A 16965-nucleotide genomic window follows, 5' to 3' on the forward strand; every position below is an offset into this window, starting at 1 on the left:
TGCATTGACTTTATAATGTTGTTATTGTTTTTTCATTTAAAAAAACAACAAAGTGCATTTTTCAGCATTCCTGAGAATAGAAGGACTGGCAGCACTCCAGGAACCTGCTCCCGCCCGAGTCAGGACAGGGGGCGTCGTAGGCTCTGCCTCCTTCAGCACAGAGCCCACCGCTGCCCACTGTGCGGTACCTGCCCTGTCACACCCTTATTCCAGGACACCACAGGCTCCCTCCTCCTGCCCTCCCCCGGCTGCGGCCTCCCAGGCCCGTGTGCCTGCCCTGACATGCAGAGGGGACCTGCTATTCTACCTCTTCAAAAGCTTTAGGCTAAACTCCGGGGGCTCTGGGTTTCACAGCTGAAGCAGGGCAACGAAACAGCAGAGAGTTCAGAGCCGGGCCAGAAGGCCAGTGCGATCTCTTAGGAACGGACTGTCCTACGGCAGCTGCCACCTGCTGAGCACCTGCTAGAGCAGCGGTTCTCAACCTGTGGGTCGCGACCCCTTTTGGGGGTCGAATGACCTTTTCACAGGGGTCGCCTAAGACCATCGGAAAACACATATATAATTACATATTGTTTTTGTGATTAATCACTATGCTTTAATGATGTTCAATTTGTAACAATGAAAATACATCCTGCATATCAGATATTTACATGACGATTCATAACAGTAGCAACATTACAGCTACGAAGTAGCAACGAAAATAATCTTATGGTTGGGGGTCACACCAACATGAGGAACTGTATTAAAGGGTCGAGGCATTAGGAAGGTTGAGAACCGCTGTGCTAGAGGCTCTGCAGCCTTCACTGGCACCAGCCCGGGACAGGACAGCCTTTAAAAATCCCCTTTCACAGGTGAGGAAACTGAGGTCACACAGGCGAGGTCCCTTGCCCGGGGTCACGTGACTGTACGGATTCAAATGCAGGTGTGTCTGTGGCCACTGAAGATAAGCAAAGAGGACAGCTGTCCTCCATCCTGTCCTCACCAAAGGAGGGATGAGCCCCCTGCAGCAGGTGGGGCTCCCCTCGCTCTAGAGAGAAGACCCTGCCCAGCTGAGCATCGAGCACACCCCTAGCGCTGGAAGGGCCTGGGGGCTGGACTGCCTCCTCTCAGAGGCCTCACTCCCAGGGCAGCTCCGACCCCAGCTGCCCCGCGGCCGGAGCCTGTGTCCCCTCCGCCTCGGCCGTCCCGCCAGCTCCTGGGGCCAGTGGGGTTCTCTGCTGCGGGCTGCGCTCCCAGGAGGGAGCTGGTTCAGAGGCTGAGTCAGGAGCAGGGTTTCCCCGGAGGCATCGGTAACGGCTGTTCCCTCATTCACTTCATTTCTCCGTGCGCTTTTTCAGGAGCCGCGAACAAGTGTATAAAGGAGTGTGTTTGTGAGGGTTTTCTTTTAAATAAAGGTGTGTTTTGCAAAAAAAAAAAAAAATTGTGAAATCATCACTTTAAAGAAAATATAATTAAGAAATAATTCGGTGTTTCAGAAAATTCCCCGAGAGCCTGGCAGTCCCACATGAATGTACTTAATGGGAAAGAATATCCACAAATTCAGTGGCTCCATCCGCTCTCCGGGACACTGAGTCAGATGCCCGGGACGAGTGCGCACAGGGGCTCAGACACCAAACCGTGTCCCCGAGCCCCGCCGCAGTGCACACCGCGAGCCATTGAAATAATGGCCTGGAATTCCACTCTCAGGGCCTCCTCTGGGGGTCTGGTACTCACAGAGCAGGACAGCGGCATCTTTCATGTCCCATGCCTTCCACTGTCACAGACCACCCCTCCCCACAACAAGAGATGAAACGGTTCTTATTCCACATAAGCTGGTGGGTTGACAAAAACCATACACCCAGAGCTATTAAGCATATCAAAACCCTAGGAGATGCCCTGACCGGTTCCGCTCAGTGGATAGAGCGTCAGCCTGCGGACTCAAGGGTCCCAGGTTCGATTCCGGTCAAGGGCATATACCTTGGTTAAGGGCACATTCCCACTGGAGGCAGCTGATCGATGTTTCTCTCTCATCAATGTTTCTAACTCTCTATCCCTCTCCCTTCCTCCCTGTGAAAAATCAATAAAATATTTTTAAAAACCCTAGGAGATGAACTTTCTTCATAGAACCCTTAGCTTTTCAATAACTTTCTGTGCTCACGCCTAGTAGCCGATATCGCGCGCGCCCGCTCCGTGCAAGGCATGAAGCATGTAAAAGGGGCTGTCTGTTTTTAAATGAACACTGCAGGTTGCAATGACCATCAAACCCGGCAACCTCTGTTAAATCAGAGAAAGTGACTCATCTAAACAACTGATTGGAAACAGTAATATCTGCTTCCTCATCAAGCCTCGGTGGTAACTTTCCATATCCTGTGGGATCCGAGCCTGCTGTGTGCTGGGCGGGCTCTCTCCTCCTCCTTCAGCACCAGGTCGCTGGGATGAAGGAAAATCCCCACATTTCCCCCCCCCCTTTTTTTTAAAGACTCAAGACCATTAAACCAGTGGTTCTCAACCTTCTGGCCCTTTAAATACAGTTCCTCATGGTGTGACCCAACCATAAAATTATTTTCGTTGCTACTTCATAACTGTAATGTTGCTACTGTTATGAATCGTCATGTAAATATCTGATATGCAGGATGGTCTTAGGCGACCCCTGTGAAAGGCATCACGACCACCAGAGGCATCACGACCCACAGGTTGAGAGCCGCTGAATTAAACTCTAGAATCAGGGACTGTTACCGGGGTCCCTGGGCCACCCAAGGAGTCCAGGGAGAGCAAGACTTTCACTAGATACAGCGTCTCCAGGCAAAAGCAGCATCTGAGAGGGGACCGTGGCCGCAACAGACTTCCCAAGCGGCCTGCCGCTTAAGAAGAGGATCAGGGGAGTCTTGGGGGTGGATTAACAATCCCAGCAGGAGCACAAAAGAGTCCCAGGGTGACCGGGCCCTGCTGTCTACAGGAGAACAGGGCGCGGTTCTGTGGGGCAGCGGAGGAAGGCGCAGAACCAGACTGACCCGTGAACTGCAGGCAGGGACCTCACCCTCAATGTCCTTGTGCTTTATTACAACTCGTAATCTGATCTCAAAATCCAGGAACACTGAGAGATAAAGGTGAGCTCCTGAAATTCCTTTACTTCTTCCCATAAACAGTGTGTTCCCGATTCCAAACCAGCACGGGGAAAGAAGGGTGAGGGTCACAAAGGCGGCATCGGAACATTCAGCTTGTCATCACGCCTCACGGGGCCCGAGAGCCACGCCAAAACCCCCTCAGCTGTGCCAGGCCACATCACAAAGCCACATCACAAAGGCAGCGCCTCTGGCACTTAATGGGCCAACTGGTTTATTTACTGAGAGAACAGAACACGCAGGGCGCGTGAGCCTGGCACCGCCTGTAGGGAAGACCGCGTCCTAGACCCAGTGGCCAGCCTCAGCCTGCCCTACGCCGATGGGAGCTCTGCACTCACATAATAAAAGCTGCGGTCCACGGCTGTTCCTATAAGCGCGTCAGTAAAATCATCTCCTGACTCTACCCAGGAAGGCAAACAGAAACATATCTTGGAGGAAGTTGCCTATAAAGAGGGGCCATTCTGTTTTAACGGATTAAAAAGAATTCACTTGACGTCATTTTAAAAGTCAGCCTGAGACGTAGACAATCCACAGATAACGCAGTGCAATAAAACGGGACCCCGAGCGTGGTCCCCCAGACAAGTGGGTGCTCTGCCCCGAAATGTGCTCTGAAAGCCACACACGCTCCGGCTCCAACAACAGCTTCCAATCTTCAGAAGCGTAACACTGGTGTGTGTTGCGAATGCACCCACATTCTGAAGGATGGTCTGCTATTTTCATGTCCTTTAATGCACGGCCTTTTTGAAACACACAAACACACATAAAATCGCACTCAAGCTATTCAAGGATGACAAAGAGTATCTGCTTTAACTGCTGTGACATAGGGACTTAATTAAGGGCGAAAATAAAATGAAGAGGGTAGCATGCTGGGTTACAAAATAAAATAATTCCTACTCATATAGCTGAAATGGAGCACACGCCACCCCCGATTCCACCACTGCGCTCTGTGAGTTACATTTCAGTCTGTCTAAGGCAGAAGTCTTTGATGCATGAGTATTCTGATGTATTATTGAACGTACGTGGAGAAATAAAACAAACCTCGAGGAGTAAAAACTGAACAGCGCTTCTGAAATGCAGTTCATAGGGTGGGCGTTCATCGAGTCCTCTCCTACCAGCATTTCAGATGACAGAAAGCCCCGAACCAAGGAGGAATTCTGAAAATACCTGGGCCCAATTCTGGGCAAACTTTCGTTTTCATGCGCTTTCAAGTGAACTAAAACCAGTGATGAAAACACACCCGAATGCTTCTCACCTCTATGCCAGCGAACAAAAGGCACGCAGCTACCAAAAACTATATATTTTTCCTCCTTTCGGGTGACTTTTCTCCTTTCTACAAACGTCACCAAGGCACGGTGGCCGGGAACATATTTTAACAGCCTGGCACTTCACGGACTCCATGCCGCTGGCTTGCACTAAGAGTGACATCCATTTCACTTCCAGGCGTGAGGCCGCACTTAGGTTCCCACCGACAGAGTCACGTCCACCTTCATCTTTGTACACTAGACACCAGACACGTTTGCAAGAAAAACACATCAGACCTCACAGCCCCCAGCACGGAGCACGGACAGGCCATGCCTCTCCAACCCCCACAAAGCAAACATCGCCGAGAAGGAAGTTTACTCCCAGGGCACAGAAAAGTAGGCATTTTATTGAAGACGGACACATGACGCAGCAAACCCAATTACCACCGCCTGAGTTATGAGAACACTCCGTTCTCAGCATGGAGGGTCCAAGAAGCAAGCCAGCATTTGCATGTCCGTCCCATGCCCAGCAGCCGCTGGCCGGGGACCTCTTCTCTTCCACGGGGCCTGGCGGGCCACCCTGATGCCCGGGCGTCATCCCAGAGCATCCGAAAACTCCGCGTCCACAGGCCCATCCTTGTCCCGGACCCTGCCCTCCAGCCGCTCCAGGTCCATGGCCGCCCGTCCGGACCGTCAGGGAGAGTGAAAGAAGCAGGAAAATTCAGACGCGCTCCAAAAAGCCCTCGCAAAAGTCCGCCACGGCACGCCACCGTGAATTTAGAAACCCCAATTTTTTTCTGAGTTTGAAGTTTTTAAGCCTTGCGGATGGTTGGAGTAGGAAAAAGGAAATTTACTAGGCAGTGCAAAGGAAATCTTGTTGTCCTCTATTGTGGCCGTGGGGGTGTTGCCCAATCCTCACTTATCTGCCTTGATAAAGGAAACCAGAGAAAAGAGCAAGAAGCCCAAGATTCCTGCCAAGCAAAAAGGTACCCTCTGCTTACCTTAATCGTGCTGGCCATAATGCAATCACGTTTATCGATCGCTAATCAATGTTAATAATAATTATTGCTTCTCTCTGACCAGAAAGTAGTTTGGATGAGGTTGTTTAGAGCGGATGAGATTGTGCTAAGTCTGGGAAATGAAGTCAGCCAATGGCAGGAAGAGCTTTCTATTGGTCCTGGCCGCCCAACCCGAAGAAACAGGATATTTGGGAGTGGAGAGATAAGAGACCCCGAAAACAATGTTGTTTTTCTTGATGATATGCAGCCAGGAGATTTTTTTTTTAATTAAAAAAAAAAAGGCATCCATTGCCTGGGCCTGGGGTGGCCACAGCAGGTGTGACCCGGCGTGCCGGTGTGACAGGCCGCGCCGAGGCAGGATGCAGATGTGGCGGGCCTCCACGCGGCTTCACACGGGCCGCCGGCACCTCGGGGACCTGCTGCTGCTGGTGCCGGGCCTGCGCCGCCCCCGCCTCTGGAGCTGCCGCTCCACTTGGACCCAGGGCCGGAGCCCGCCCTCTGCTCCTTCCTCCACCCGAAAGGAAAGTGCAGGTAGAGCTTATTTCAGGGCGATGTTCCATGATGGCCACTGGCTTCAGGTTTTTAACAACCTTCATGTAGTCCACATCTCAGGGGAGTGCCCAAAATCGCTTTTTTTTTCCCCTCCAAACACACCATTTCTATTTGCTCCACCATAAACCCGTTGAAAACACCAAGACTCTAGAATTAAAGGAAGCTAGAGAAATAAAGAGAAAAATAAACCTGTCAAATCCTTGTTCTCAAACATTTATTTAAAATACAAATAACTAGCCCGGCCAACGTGGCTCGGTGGTTGAGCACCGTCCTATGAACCAGAAGGTCCCGGTTTGATTCCCGGTCAGGGCACATGCCTGGGTTGCGGGCTCCATCCCCTGTGTGGGGCAGTGCAGGAGGCAGCCAATCAATGATTTTCTCTCATCACTGATGTTTCTCTCTCTCTCTCTCTGAAATCAATAGAAATTTATTTAAAAATAAGAAAGTAGAAAAAATAAAATGCAAATAACTAAAATCATGATGAACACTTTTTAACATGGCAGAGAGCTGGTCCCACCCGGACGCACCTCAGATGCAGACCCGCCGGCCCTCTGGCCCACAGACATGCCCTGCAGGCCTGCGCCAGTGTTTCAGGACCCGAAAGTTCAGGGCCACTCGTCTGTTTTCCACCCGAAGGAAGTCCAGCTCGCGTAGGCCTGGACATTCCTTGCAGGACGGCAGGCCTTTACGTACTCATTTTCAGGAAATTACTCGTTCTCTGGAAGAATCAACATTTTGCTTTGAATCTGGCTACATGAAAGGTGGCCCAGTCAAGAGGTGTGGTCTCTACAGGGGCCCACAGGACACAATGGACCGGGCCCGGAGTCACGGGCAGCGCCTGGTCTCGGGGGCGCATGTCCAGCGAGCTGATTTCACTCAGACTCCGGGCCTGCGTGTGTCAGGGCTCCATCAACTGCCTGAGCTCCTGCGGCTTTTGTTGTCCCACGATTGCCCCACTTGAGGTAAGGATAGACAGACGGAGGAGGGGGGAAGAGCTCGGAGAAGGAGGGAAGAAGGAAGAAAGGAAAGAAGGGTGGAGGGAAGGCAAGAAAGCAGAGACCAAGGAGAAAGTGAAAGACATAAAGACACAAAGGAAGAAAAAACTAAAGAGAAAATAAGTCTCGGTCTGCGTAAGAATCACAACCTGACACATTCCCAGCACCCATGGTTTGAAGAGACGTGGACTTCCGCCCTTTTCATCTCTGAACAATGAAGGAGATGGTGGCCGGCTGATTAAAACTTTGTTTCCACTGAAATTTCAAAGCACTGAGTTGTTTTATCCTGATCCACTGGCTGGCCCCGCCCCCCTCTCACTTCCCCCACCCCCCTCTCACCTCCCCACCCCCCTCTCACCTCCCCCACCCCCCTCACCTCCCCCACCCCCCTCACCTCCCCCACCCCCCTCTCACCTCCCCCACCCCCACCCCTACAAGGCTCCTTGTTTGCTCTCCTAGGAAGCATAGATTTCAAGTGTCGCCTGTGGTACCCACACAGGCAGGGCTCTAGTGTGGATTCTCAGAAAGCAGCCTTAAGTAGGATGCTCCTTCAGGAGGACCCCTTTGCCAACGCCGTTGCCATGGAAGAAACTTCCACGTGGTCCCATCACCCTGACCTGGTTAATTTCCAAGCCCTTGGCTTCGGCAGCAGGAAGCCCTGGCATTCCGATGGGAACTACTTCTTTGTTGAACACTGACATGTTTTAAACTCTCTATTTGAACATAATTTAAACTTACAGAAAAGTCACAAAATAATGCCAAGAACTCTGAATATCCTCACTTCACCCAGTTACTCCACCTGCTGGGGTCATGTACATCACTGGCTCTGTGTTTTCTCTCTAATTGAGGTCAAATGCATGTGCATGTGTATTCGTGTAAAATGCATAGACGTGTGTGTTTTTATTCTTTAATAAGAATAAAGAAAAAATACATAACCAGGTACTATTATTTGATTGATTTCCTGAATTCATATCCATACATTTCATTATGTCTGATTTTTAAAATGTATATCAACTTAAAAAGTGATCTCAGAAGAAGCTAATTTTGAGATAATGAATCGTAAAAAAACAAATCTTCCTTTCGAATGGTGCAATGTTTGACTGATTCTCATCATCTTCAAAGAGAATAACTGCTGAGTCCTAGAACGGCACCACAGCATCCCAGCCTAGTAGTCTCCAAATATTTAATGCAGAGTTCTGAAGTCAATAAAAATATGTATTTTTTAAAAAGGTGCTACTTTTAATCCCACTTCATTTCTGCGGAGGGAGCTGATAGCAGGCAGCTAACGGAAGCCTGATGCTCCCACAGTGGGAGCTACGTTACAACCAGGTCCGCCATCCCCCTACCTGGCACCAAGGGAGATAATGTGTGTCTGCATCGACTGTCCTCCACCTCGTCTTCTTTTTTTAATGTCTTTATTGATTTCAGAGAGGAAGGGAGAGGGAGAGGGGGATAGAAGCATCAATGATGAGAGAGAATCATTGATCAGCTGCCTCCTGCACACCCCACACTGGGGATCGAGCCCACAACCTAAGCATGTGCCGATCGAGCCCACAACCTAAGCATGTGCCCTGACCAGGAATTGAACCGTGACCTCCTGGTTCATGGATCGATGCTCAACCACTGAGCCACGCCAGCCAGGCTGGTTCATCTATATTTTCAAAACATTTACAACAAACATACATTACAGTTTAACGTAAACGTATGTCAGTAACGTAAGTTTCTCTGTTCTTTGTAAATATCTGTATCATGTTAGCACATGATCCCTGTAGCTGTCAGCCTCTATGTGTGTGCACACCCAACTGCACAATCCTTGCCTGTCTACCATTAATCCTTATTAACTGCAATAAGACACCAGGAGACACCTGTGCTTCCTGACGGTCCTCCCTCCGCATTCACCCGCCCCGTCAATCCGATGAACGGCCTTCTCCACGCCAGGTGCGCCGGCGGCACTAGGAAGCAGGGTGACAGGGCTTTGTCCAGTCACTGGGTGCCGGGAGGTCAGGCTAGCAGCCAGGAAGTCTGTGAATCAACTCACATTCCACACACATCAAAACCACAGAGGCTGGGACCGGCCCATGACACCCAGACTTTTTAAGGGCAAAACAATGGGAGCAGAGGGCGGTGTATTGTTCCTACGGTGACACATGGATCTGAAAACGTAGAACGTGTGGGTTATTCATGAGATTCCTGCGAGGATGCCCCAGGGCCTCGTGCCAAGACCTCCTGAGACCGCAGATAAGGACCGGGCGTCTGGACCGGCCGCGCCGTGGAAATCTCCATCCTCCGAGGGACTTTTCCACCCGCAGCCACGGGGACCTGCGGAGAGCAGGCAGCGCAGGGCACGCCCAGCCCCATGTCACCCACTGCTCCCTCCTGAGGAGCCGTTTCTCTGGTGTGTGCTTTTGTTCTCTGTTTGCTTTTTAAATAGATTTTTATGGATTTCAGAGAGGGAGGGAGAGGGAGAGAGACGGCAACATCAATGCTGACAGAGAATCGCTGACAGGCTGCCTCCTGCACACCCCTTACTGGGGATGGAGCCCGCAACCCGGGCAAGTGCCCTTGACGGGAATTGAACCTGGGACTCTTCCATCCACAGGCCGATGCTCTATCCACTGAGCCACACCAGCTAGGGCCAGCTGTTTCTCTGTTCAAAGCAGACTTTGTGAGCGCAGCTTCACGCCATTGGGTAAGACCGTGTGTGTGTGTGTGTGTGTGTGTGTGTGTGTGTGTGTGTGAGAGAGAGAGAGAGATACCCTCCCAGCCCCTCATGAAGCAATAATCCAATTACAATGTGAATAACTATTGTTTCACCACTGTCTCTGGCAGTGAATACTCCTCAGCGCCTGGGCTGCTCTGAGCGCGTGGAAACGGAGGAAATTATCACACCCTCCGTCCCCAGCTTCTCAACACCCCGGCGCAACTTCCCTCGCTGCGAGGCGCGTGTCAGCCCAGCTCAGAGACGCCGTGGAGCAACGGCCTCCATGAACACGGTTTCCGAAGCGTCGCTCTCATCGCCAGTGTCGCCAGCTCGGCTCCTCCCATCCCACGTGCCTCCAGACGTGCAGGAGGCTGACCCGGGACCGGGATTCTGCCTGTGGAGACTGGTCACGGCTGGGGTCCTCAAACTTTTTAAACAGGGGGCCAGTTCACTGTCCCTCAGACCGTTGGAGGGCCGGACTATAGTTTAAAAAAAAACTATGAACAAATTCCTATGCACACTGCACATATCTTATTTTGAAGTAAAAAAAACAAACGGGAACAAATACAATATTTGTTTTTGCATGTGGCTGGCAGGCCGTAGTTTGAGGACCCCTGCTTTAAAGAATACCCTGAGAGCAGAGTACTGATTCTGGCCCAGCCGATCAGAGGAAAGAAACCTGCAGACATGCCTGCGTGGATGATCACGCTGCTGCAACAGCAAGTTTACAGCCGTGAGGACGCGAGACACAGTTCACTCCCGTGTTATCACTCATTAACTGCTGTGTTCTCCTCCTCACGGGCCACCGTGAACCTACCTGTTGGCCACGCCATTCCATCTGGGAACCACTGAATGCATGTGAAGGTCTGTGTCCACAGAGCGGGGCACACAGAGAGCGAGGTGAGACTCGCCTGACTGCCTCAGGGCGCCACGGGCTTGCTCCAGCGCCCCTGGCCCAGGATTTGGGGGTGCACCCTGCCTAGTGTCCTGCTCCTCTGTCCCCTGCTCAGATCTGGACCCCTGTGTCTAGTTCCCGTCCTCAGACACCATCCCCGGCCACCCTGAGAAGTCACCTGGGGCCGCTGAAATTAACTTCCATCTGATCACTAGTCAGACTTGAATGTGTTTCTTGCATGCATCGATCTCATTGATAAGATATTGGACATCAATGTTTACTTCTGTCTTAATCAGTAATATTTTATAAACTCATTTTTAAAAATAGACACACTCCTTCTTCAGGGAAGATAAGCAATTGCACTACAGCGTCAGCAAGTGACAGGACCGGCCCAGAAGCCGGGATTGAAGATGCGCTGCCCGCGCCAGAGGCTGCTGTCCGTCCGTCTGCGATGGACGCGCCTTTCCCTCCGCATCCTGCATGCGCTTATGTATTTGCTCACTGGCTTCTCCCACAAAGAACTCAGAAATGAGGCCAAGGAGCAAGAGGATCCTCATAAACGCATTTCCATCCGCAGGAGCGCCAGCTGGAACCTACCCCACCTGAGCCAGGGAGTGACAGTCCCGCCATAGAGCTGCTGAAATGGCCCCCACGCACTGCCCCTCCCCCCCCCGTGCACTGTCCCCTCCGCACTGTCCCCCCTGCACTGACCCCCCTGCACTGTCCCCCCTGCACTGTCCCCCCTGCACTGTCCCCCCTGCACTGTCCCCTCCGCACTGTCCCCCCTGCACTGTCCCCCCTGCACTGTCCCCCCTGCACTGTCCCCCCTGCACTGTCCCCCCTGCACTGTCCCCCCTGCACTGTCCCCCCTGCACTGTCCCCTCCGCACTGTCCCCCCCGCACTGTCCCCTCCGCACTGTCCCCTCCGCACTGTCCCCCCCGCACTGTCCCCCCTGCACTGTCCCCTCTGCACTGTCCCCCCTGCACTGTCCCCCTGCACTGTCCCCCCTGCACTGTCCCCCCTGCACTGTCCCCTCCGCACTGTCCCCCCCGCACTCTCCCCCCTGCACTGTCCCCCCTGCACTGTCCCCTCCGCACTGTCCCCCCCGCACTCTCCCCCCTGCACTGTCCCCCCTGCACTCTCCCCCCTGCACTGTCCCCCCCGCACTCTCCCCCCCGCACTCTCCCCCCCGCACTGTCCCCCCTGCACTGTCCCCTCCGCACTGTCCCCTCCGCACTGTCCCCCCCGCACTGTCCCCTCCGCACTGTCCCCCCCGCACTGTCCCCCCTGCACTGTCCCCCCTGCACTGTCCCCCCTGCACTGTCCCCCCTGCACTGTCCCCCCTGCACTGTCCCCTCCGCACTGTCCCCCCCGCACTCTCCCCCCCGCACTGTCCCCCCCGCACTGTCCCCCCCGCACTGTCCCCCCTGCACTGTCCCCTCCGCACTGTCCCCCCCGCACTGTCCCCCCTGCACTGTCCCCTCCGCACTGTCCCCCCTGCACTGTCCCCTCCGCACTCTCCCCCCTGCACTGTCCCCCCTGCACTGTCCCCCCCGCACTGTCCCCCCTGCACTGTCCCCTCCGCACTGTCCCCCCCGCACTGTCCCCCCTGCACTGTCCCCCCTGCACTGTCCCCCCTGCACTGTCCCCCCTGCACTGTCCCCCCCGCACTGTCCCCCCTGCACTGTCCCCTCCGCACTGTCCCCCCTGCACTGTCCCCCCCGCACTGTCCCCCCTGCACTGTCCCCTCCGCACTGTCCCCTCCGCACTGTCCCCCCTGCACTGTCCCCTCCGCACTGTCCCCTCCGCACTGTCCCCCCTGCACTGTCCCCCCTGCACTGTCCCCCCTGCACTGTCCCCCCCGCACTGTCCCCCCTGCACTGTCCCCTCCGCACTGTCCCCTCTGCACTGTCCCCCCCGCACTGTCCCCCCTGCACTGTCCCCTCCGCACTGTCCCCTCCGCACTGTCCCCCCTGCACTGTCCCCTCCGCACTCTCCCCCCTGCACTGTCCCCCCTGCACTGTCCCCCCCGCACTGTCCCCCCTGCACTGTCCCCTCCGCACTGTCCCCCCCGCACTGTCCCCCCTGCACTGTCCCCCCCGCACTGTCCCCCCTGCACTGTCCCCCCCGCACTGTCCCCCCTGCACTCTCCCCCCTGCACTGTCCCCCCCGCACTGTCCCCTCCGCACTGTCCCCCCTGCACTGTCCCCCCTGCACTGTCCCCCCTGCACTGTCCCCTCCGCACTGTCCCCCCTGCACTGTCCCCCCTGCACTCTCCCCCCTGCACTGTCCCCCCTGCACTGTCCCCCCTGCACTGTCCCCTCCGCACTGTCCCCCCTGCACTGTCCCCCCTGCACTGTCCCCCCCGCACTGTCCCCCCTGCACTGTCCCCCCCGCACTGTCCCCCCTGCACTGTCCCCCCCGCACTCTCCCCCCTGCACTGTCCCCTCCGCACTGTCCCCCCTGCACTGTCCCCCCTGCACTGTCCCCTCCGCACTGTCCCCCCTGCACTGTCCCCTCCGCACTGTCCCCCCCGCACTCTCCCCCCTGCACTGTCCCCTCCGCACTGTCCCCTCCGCACTGTCCCCCCTGCACTGTCCCCCCTGCACTGTCCCCTCCGCACTGTCCCCCCCGCACTGTCCCCTCCGCACTGTCCCCTCTGCACTGTCCCCCCTGCACTGTCCCCTCCGCACTGTCCCCCCCGCACTGTCCCCTCTGCACTGTCCCCCCTGCACTGTCCCCTCCGCACTGTCCCCCCCGCACTGTCCCCTCCGCACTGTCCCCCCTGCACTGTCCCCCCTGCACTGTCCCCCCTGCACTGTCCCCTCCGCACTGTCCCCTCTGCACTGTCCCCCCTGCACTGTCCCCCCTGCACTGTCCCCTCCGCACTGTCCCCTCTGCACTGTCCCCCCTGCACTGTCCCCCCTGCACTGTCCCCCCTGCACTGTCCCCTCCGCACTGTCCCCTCTGCACTGTCCCCCCTGCACTGTCCCCCCTGCACTGTCCCCTCCGCACTGTCCCCTCTGCACTGTCCCCCCTGCACTGTCCCCCCTGCACTGTCCCCTCCGCACTGTCCCCTCCGCACTGTCCCCCCTGCACTGTCCCCCCTGCACTGTCCCCCCTGCACTGTCCCCTCCGCACTGTCCCCTCTGCACTGTCCCCCCTGCACTGTCCCCCCTGCACTGTCCCCCCTGCACTGTCCCCTCCGCACTGTCCCCTCTTCACTGTCCCCCCTGCACTGTCCCCCCTGCACTGTCCCCTCCGCACTGTCCCCCCCGCACTGTCCCCTCCGCACTGTCCCCTCTGCACTGTCCCCCCTGCACTGTCCCCCCTGCACTGTCCCCTCCGCACTGTCCCCCCCGCACTGTCCCCTCCGCACTGTCCCCCCTGCACTGTCCCCCCTGCACTGTCCCCCCCGCACTCTCCCCCCCGCACTCTCCCCCCTGCACTGTCCCCCCTGCACTGTCCCCCCTGCACTGTCCCCTCCGCACTGTCCCCCCCGCACTGTCCCCTCCGCACTGTCCCCTCCGCACTGTCCCCCCTGCACTGTCCCCCCTGCACTGTCCCCTCCGCACTGTCCCCCCTGCACTGTCCCCCCCGCACTGTCCCCCCCGCACTCTCCCCCCTGCACTGTCCCCTCCGCACTGTCCCCCCCGCACTGTCCCCCCTGCACTGTCCCCCCTGCACTGTCCCCTCCGCACTGTCCCCTCCGCACTGTCCCCCCTGCACTGTCCCCTCCGCACTGTCCCCTCCGCACTGTCCCCCCTGCACTGTCCCCCCTGCACTGTCCCCTCCGCACTGTCCCCTCCGCACTGTCCCCCCTGCACTGTCCCCCCTGCACTGTCCCCCCTGCACTGTCCCCTCCGCACTGTCCCCTCCGCACTGTCCCCTCTGCACTGTCCCCCCTGCACTGTCCCCCCTGCACTGTCCCCCCTGCACTGTCCCCTCCGCACTGTCCCCCCTGCACTGTCCCCTCCGCACTGTCCCCCCCGCACTCTCCCCCCTGCACTGTCCCCTCCGCACTGTCCCCTCCGCACTCTCCCCCCTGCACTGTCCCCCCCGCACTGTCCCCCCCGCACTCTCCCCCCTGCACTGTCCCCTCCGCACTGTCCCCTCCGCACTGTCCCCCCCGCACTGTCCCCCCTGCACTGTCCCCCCTGCACTGTCCCCCTGCACTGTCCCCTCCGCACTGTCCCCCCCGCACTCTCCCCCCTGCACTGTCCCCTCCGCACTGTCCCCCCCGCACTCTCCCCCCTGCACTGTCCCCCCCGCACTGTCCCCCCCGCACTCTCCCCCCTGCACTGTCCCCTCCGCACTGTCCCCTCCGCACTGTCCCCCCCGCACTGTCCCCCCTGCACTGTCCCCCCTGCACTGTCCCCCTGCACTGTCCCCTCCGCACTGTCCCCCCCGCACTCTCCCCCCTGCACTGTCCCCCCTGCACTGTCCCCCCTGCACTGTCCCCTCCGCACTGTCCCCTCCGCACTGTCCCCCCTGCACTGTCCCCCCTGCACTGTCCCCCCTGCACTCTCCCCCCTGCACTGTCCCCCCCGCACTGTCCCCCCCGCACTCTCCCCCCCGCACTGTCCCCTCCGCACTGTCCCCTCCGCACTGTCCCCCCCGCACTGTCCCCCCTGCACTGTCCCCCCTGCACTCTCCCCCCTGCACTCTCCCCCCTGCACTGTCCCCCCTGCACAGTCCCCCCTGCACTGTCCCCCCTGCACAGTCCCCCCTGCACTGTCCCCCCTGCACTGTCCCCCCCGCACTGTCCCCCCCGCACTGTCCCCCCTGCACTGTCCCCCCTGCACTGTCCCCCCTGCACTGTCCCCCTGCACTGTCCCCCCTGCACTGTCCCCCCTGCACTGTCCCCCCCGCACTGTCCCCCCCGCACTGTCCCCCCTGCACTGTCCCCCCTGCACTGTCCCCCCTGCACTGTCCCCCTGCACTGTCCCCCCTGCACTGTCCCCTCCGCACTGTCCCCTCCGCACTGTCCCCCCCGCACTGTCCCCTCTGCACTGTCCCCCCTGCACTGTCCCCTCCGCACTGTCCCCCCTGCACTGTCCCCTCCGCACTGTCCCCTCTGCACTGTCCCCCCTGCACTGTCCCCTCCGCACTGTCCCCCCTGCACTGTCCCCTCTGCACTGTCCCCCCTGCACTGTCCCCCCCGCACTGTCCCCTCTGCACTGTCCCCCCTGCACTGTCCCCTCCGCACTGTCCCCCCTGCACTGTCCCCTCCGCACTGTCCCCTCTGCACTGTCCCCCCTGCACTGTCCCCCCCGCACTGTCCCCTCTGCACTGTCCCCCCTGCACTGTCCCCTCCGCACTGTCCCCCCTGCACTGTCCCCTCCGCACTGTCCCCTCTGCACTGTCCCCCCTGCACTGTCCCCTCTGCACTGTCCCCCCTGCACTGTCCCCTCCGCACTGTCCCCTCTGCACTGTCCCCTCTGCACTGTCCCCTCCGCACTGTCCCCTCCGCACTGTCCCCTCCGCACTGTCCCCTCCGCACTGTCCCCTCCGCACTGTCCCCCCTGCACTGTCCCCTCCGCACTGTCCCCTCTGCACTGTCCCCTCCGCACTGTCCCCTCCGCACTGTCCCCTCCGCACTGTCCCCTCCGCACTGTCCCCTCCGCACTGTCCCCTCTGCACTGTCCCCCCTGCACTGTCCCCTCCGCACTGTCCCCTCTGCACTGTCCCCTCCGCACTGTCCCCTCCGCACTGTCCCCTCCGCACTGTCCCCTCCGCACTGTCCCCTCCGCACTGTCCCCTCCGCACTGTCCCCTCCGCACTGTCCCCTCCGCACTGTCCCCTCCGCACTGTCCCCTCTGCACTGTCCCCCCTGCACTGTCCCCCCTGCACTGTCCCCCTGCACTGTCCCCCCTGCACTGTCTCCTCCGCACTGTCCCCCCCGCACTGTCCCCTCTGCACTGTCCCCCCTGCACTGTCCCCTCTGCACTGTCCCCTCTGCACTGTCCCCTCTGCACTGTCCCCCCTGCACTGTCCCCTCTGCACTGTCCCCCCCGCACTGTCCCCCCCGCACTGTCCCCCCTGCACTGTCCCCCCTGCACTGTCCCCTCTGCACTGTCCCCTCTGCACTGTCCCCTCCGCACTGTCCCCTCCGCACTGTCCCCTCCGCACTGTCCCCTCCGCACTGTCCCCTCCGCACTGTCCCCCCTGCACTGTCCCCTCCGCACTGTCCCCTCCGCACTGTCCCCTCTGCACTGTCCCCTCCGCACTGTCCCCTCCGCACTGTCCCCTCCGCACTGTCCCCTCCGCACTGTCCCCTCCGCACTGTCCCCTCCGCACTGTCCCCTCCGCACTGTCCCCTCTGCACTGTCCCCTCCGCACTGTCCCCTCCGCACTGTCCCCTCCGCACTGTCCCCTCCGCACTGTCCCCTCTGCACTGTCCCCCCTGCACTGTCCCCCCTGCACTGTCCCCCTGCACTGTCCCCCCTGCACTGTCTCC

The 16965-nt window shown here is 58.3% G+C and overlaps 1 protein-coding gene across 5 annotated transcripts in view; it reads right to left on the bottom strand.

Moving 5' to 3' along the window:
• ERG (ETS transcription factor ERG) overlaps nt 1–16965 on the bottom strand; it is a 160761-nt gene that overhangs the window by 87912 nt on the left and 55884 nt on the right. The window contains exon 1 of one of the 5 annotated variants that reach the window (XM_081086453.1): nt 5344–5454. The exons of 2 other annotated variants lie outside the window; for them this stretch is intronic. In XM_081086453.1, the coding sequence (XP_080942579.1) occupies nt 5344–5361 (18 nt within the window). In that variant the 5' untranslated portion in view covers nt 5362–5454. Of the gene's footprint in view, nt 1–5343; nt 5455–16965 lie in introns of those variants that run through there. 2 more of the 5 variants (XM_081086455.1, XM_081086456.1) reach the window with 2 other exon arrangements.

Source organism: Myotis nattereri, assembly GCF_964212035.1.
Source record: "Myotis nattereri genome assembly, chromosome: 3".
NCBI lineage: Eukaryota > Metazoa > Chordata > Mammalia > Chiroptera > Vespertilionidae > Myotis > Myotis nattereri.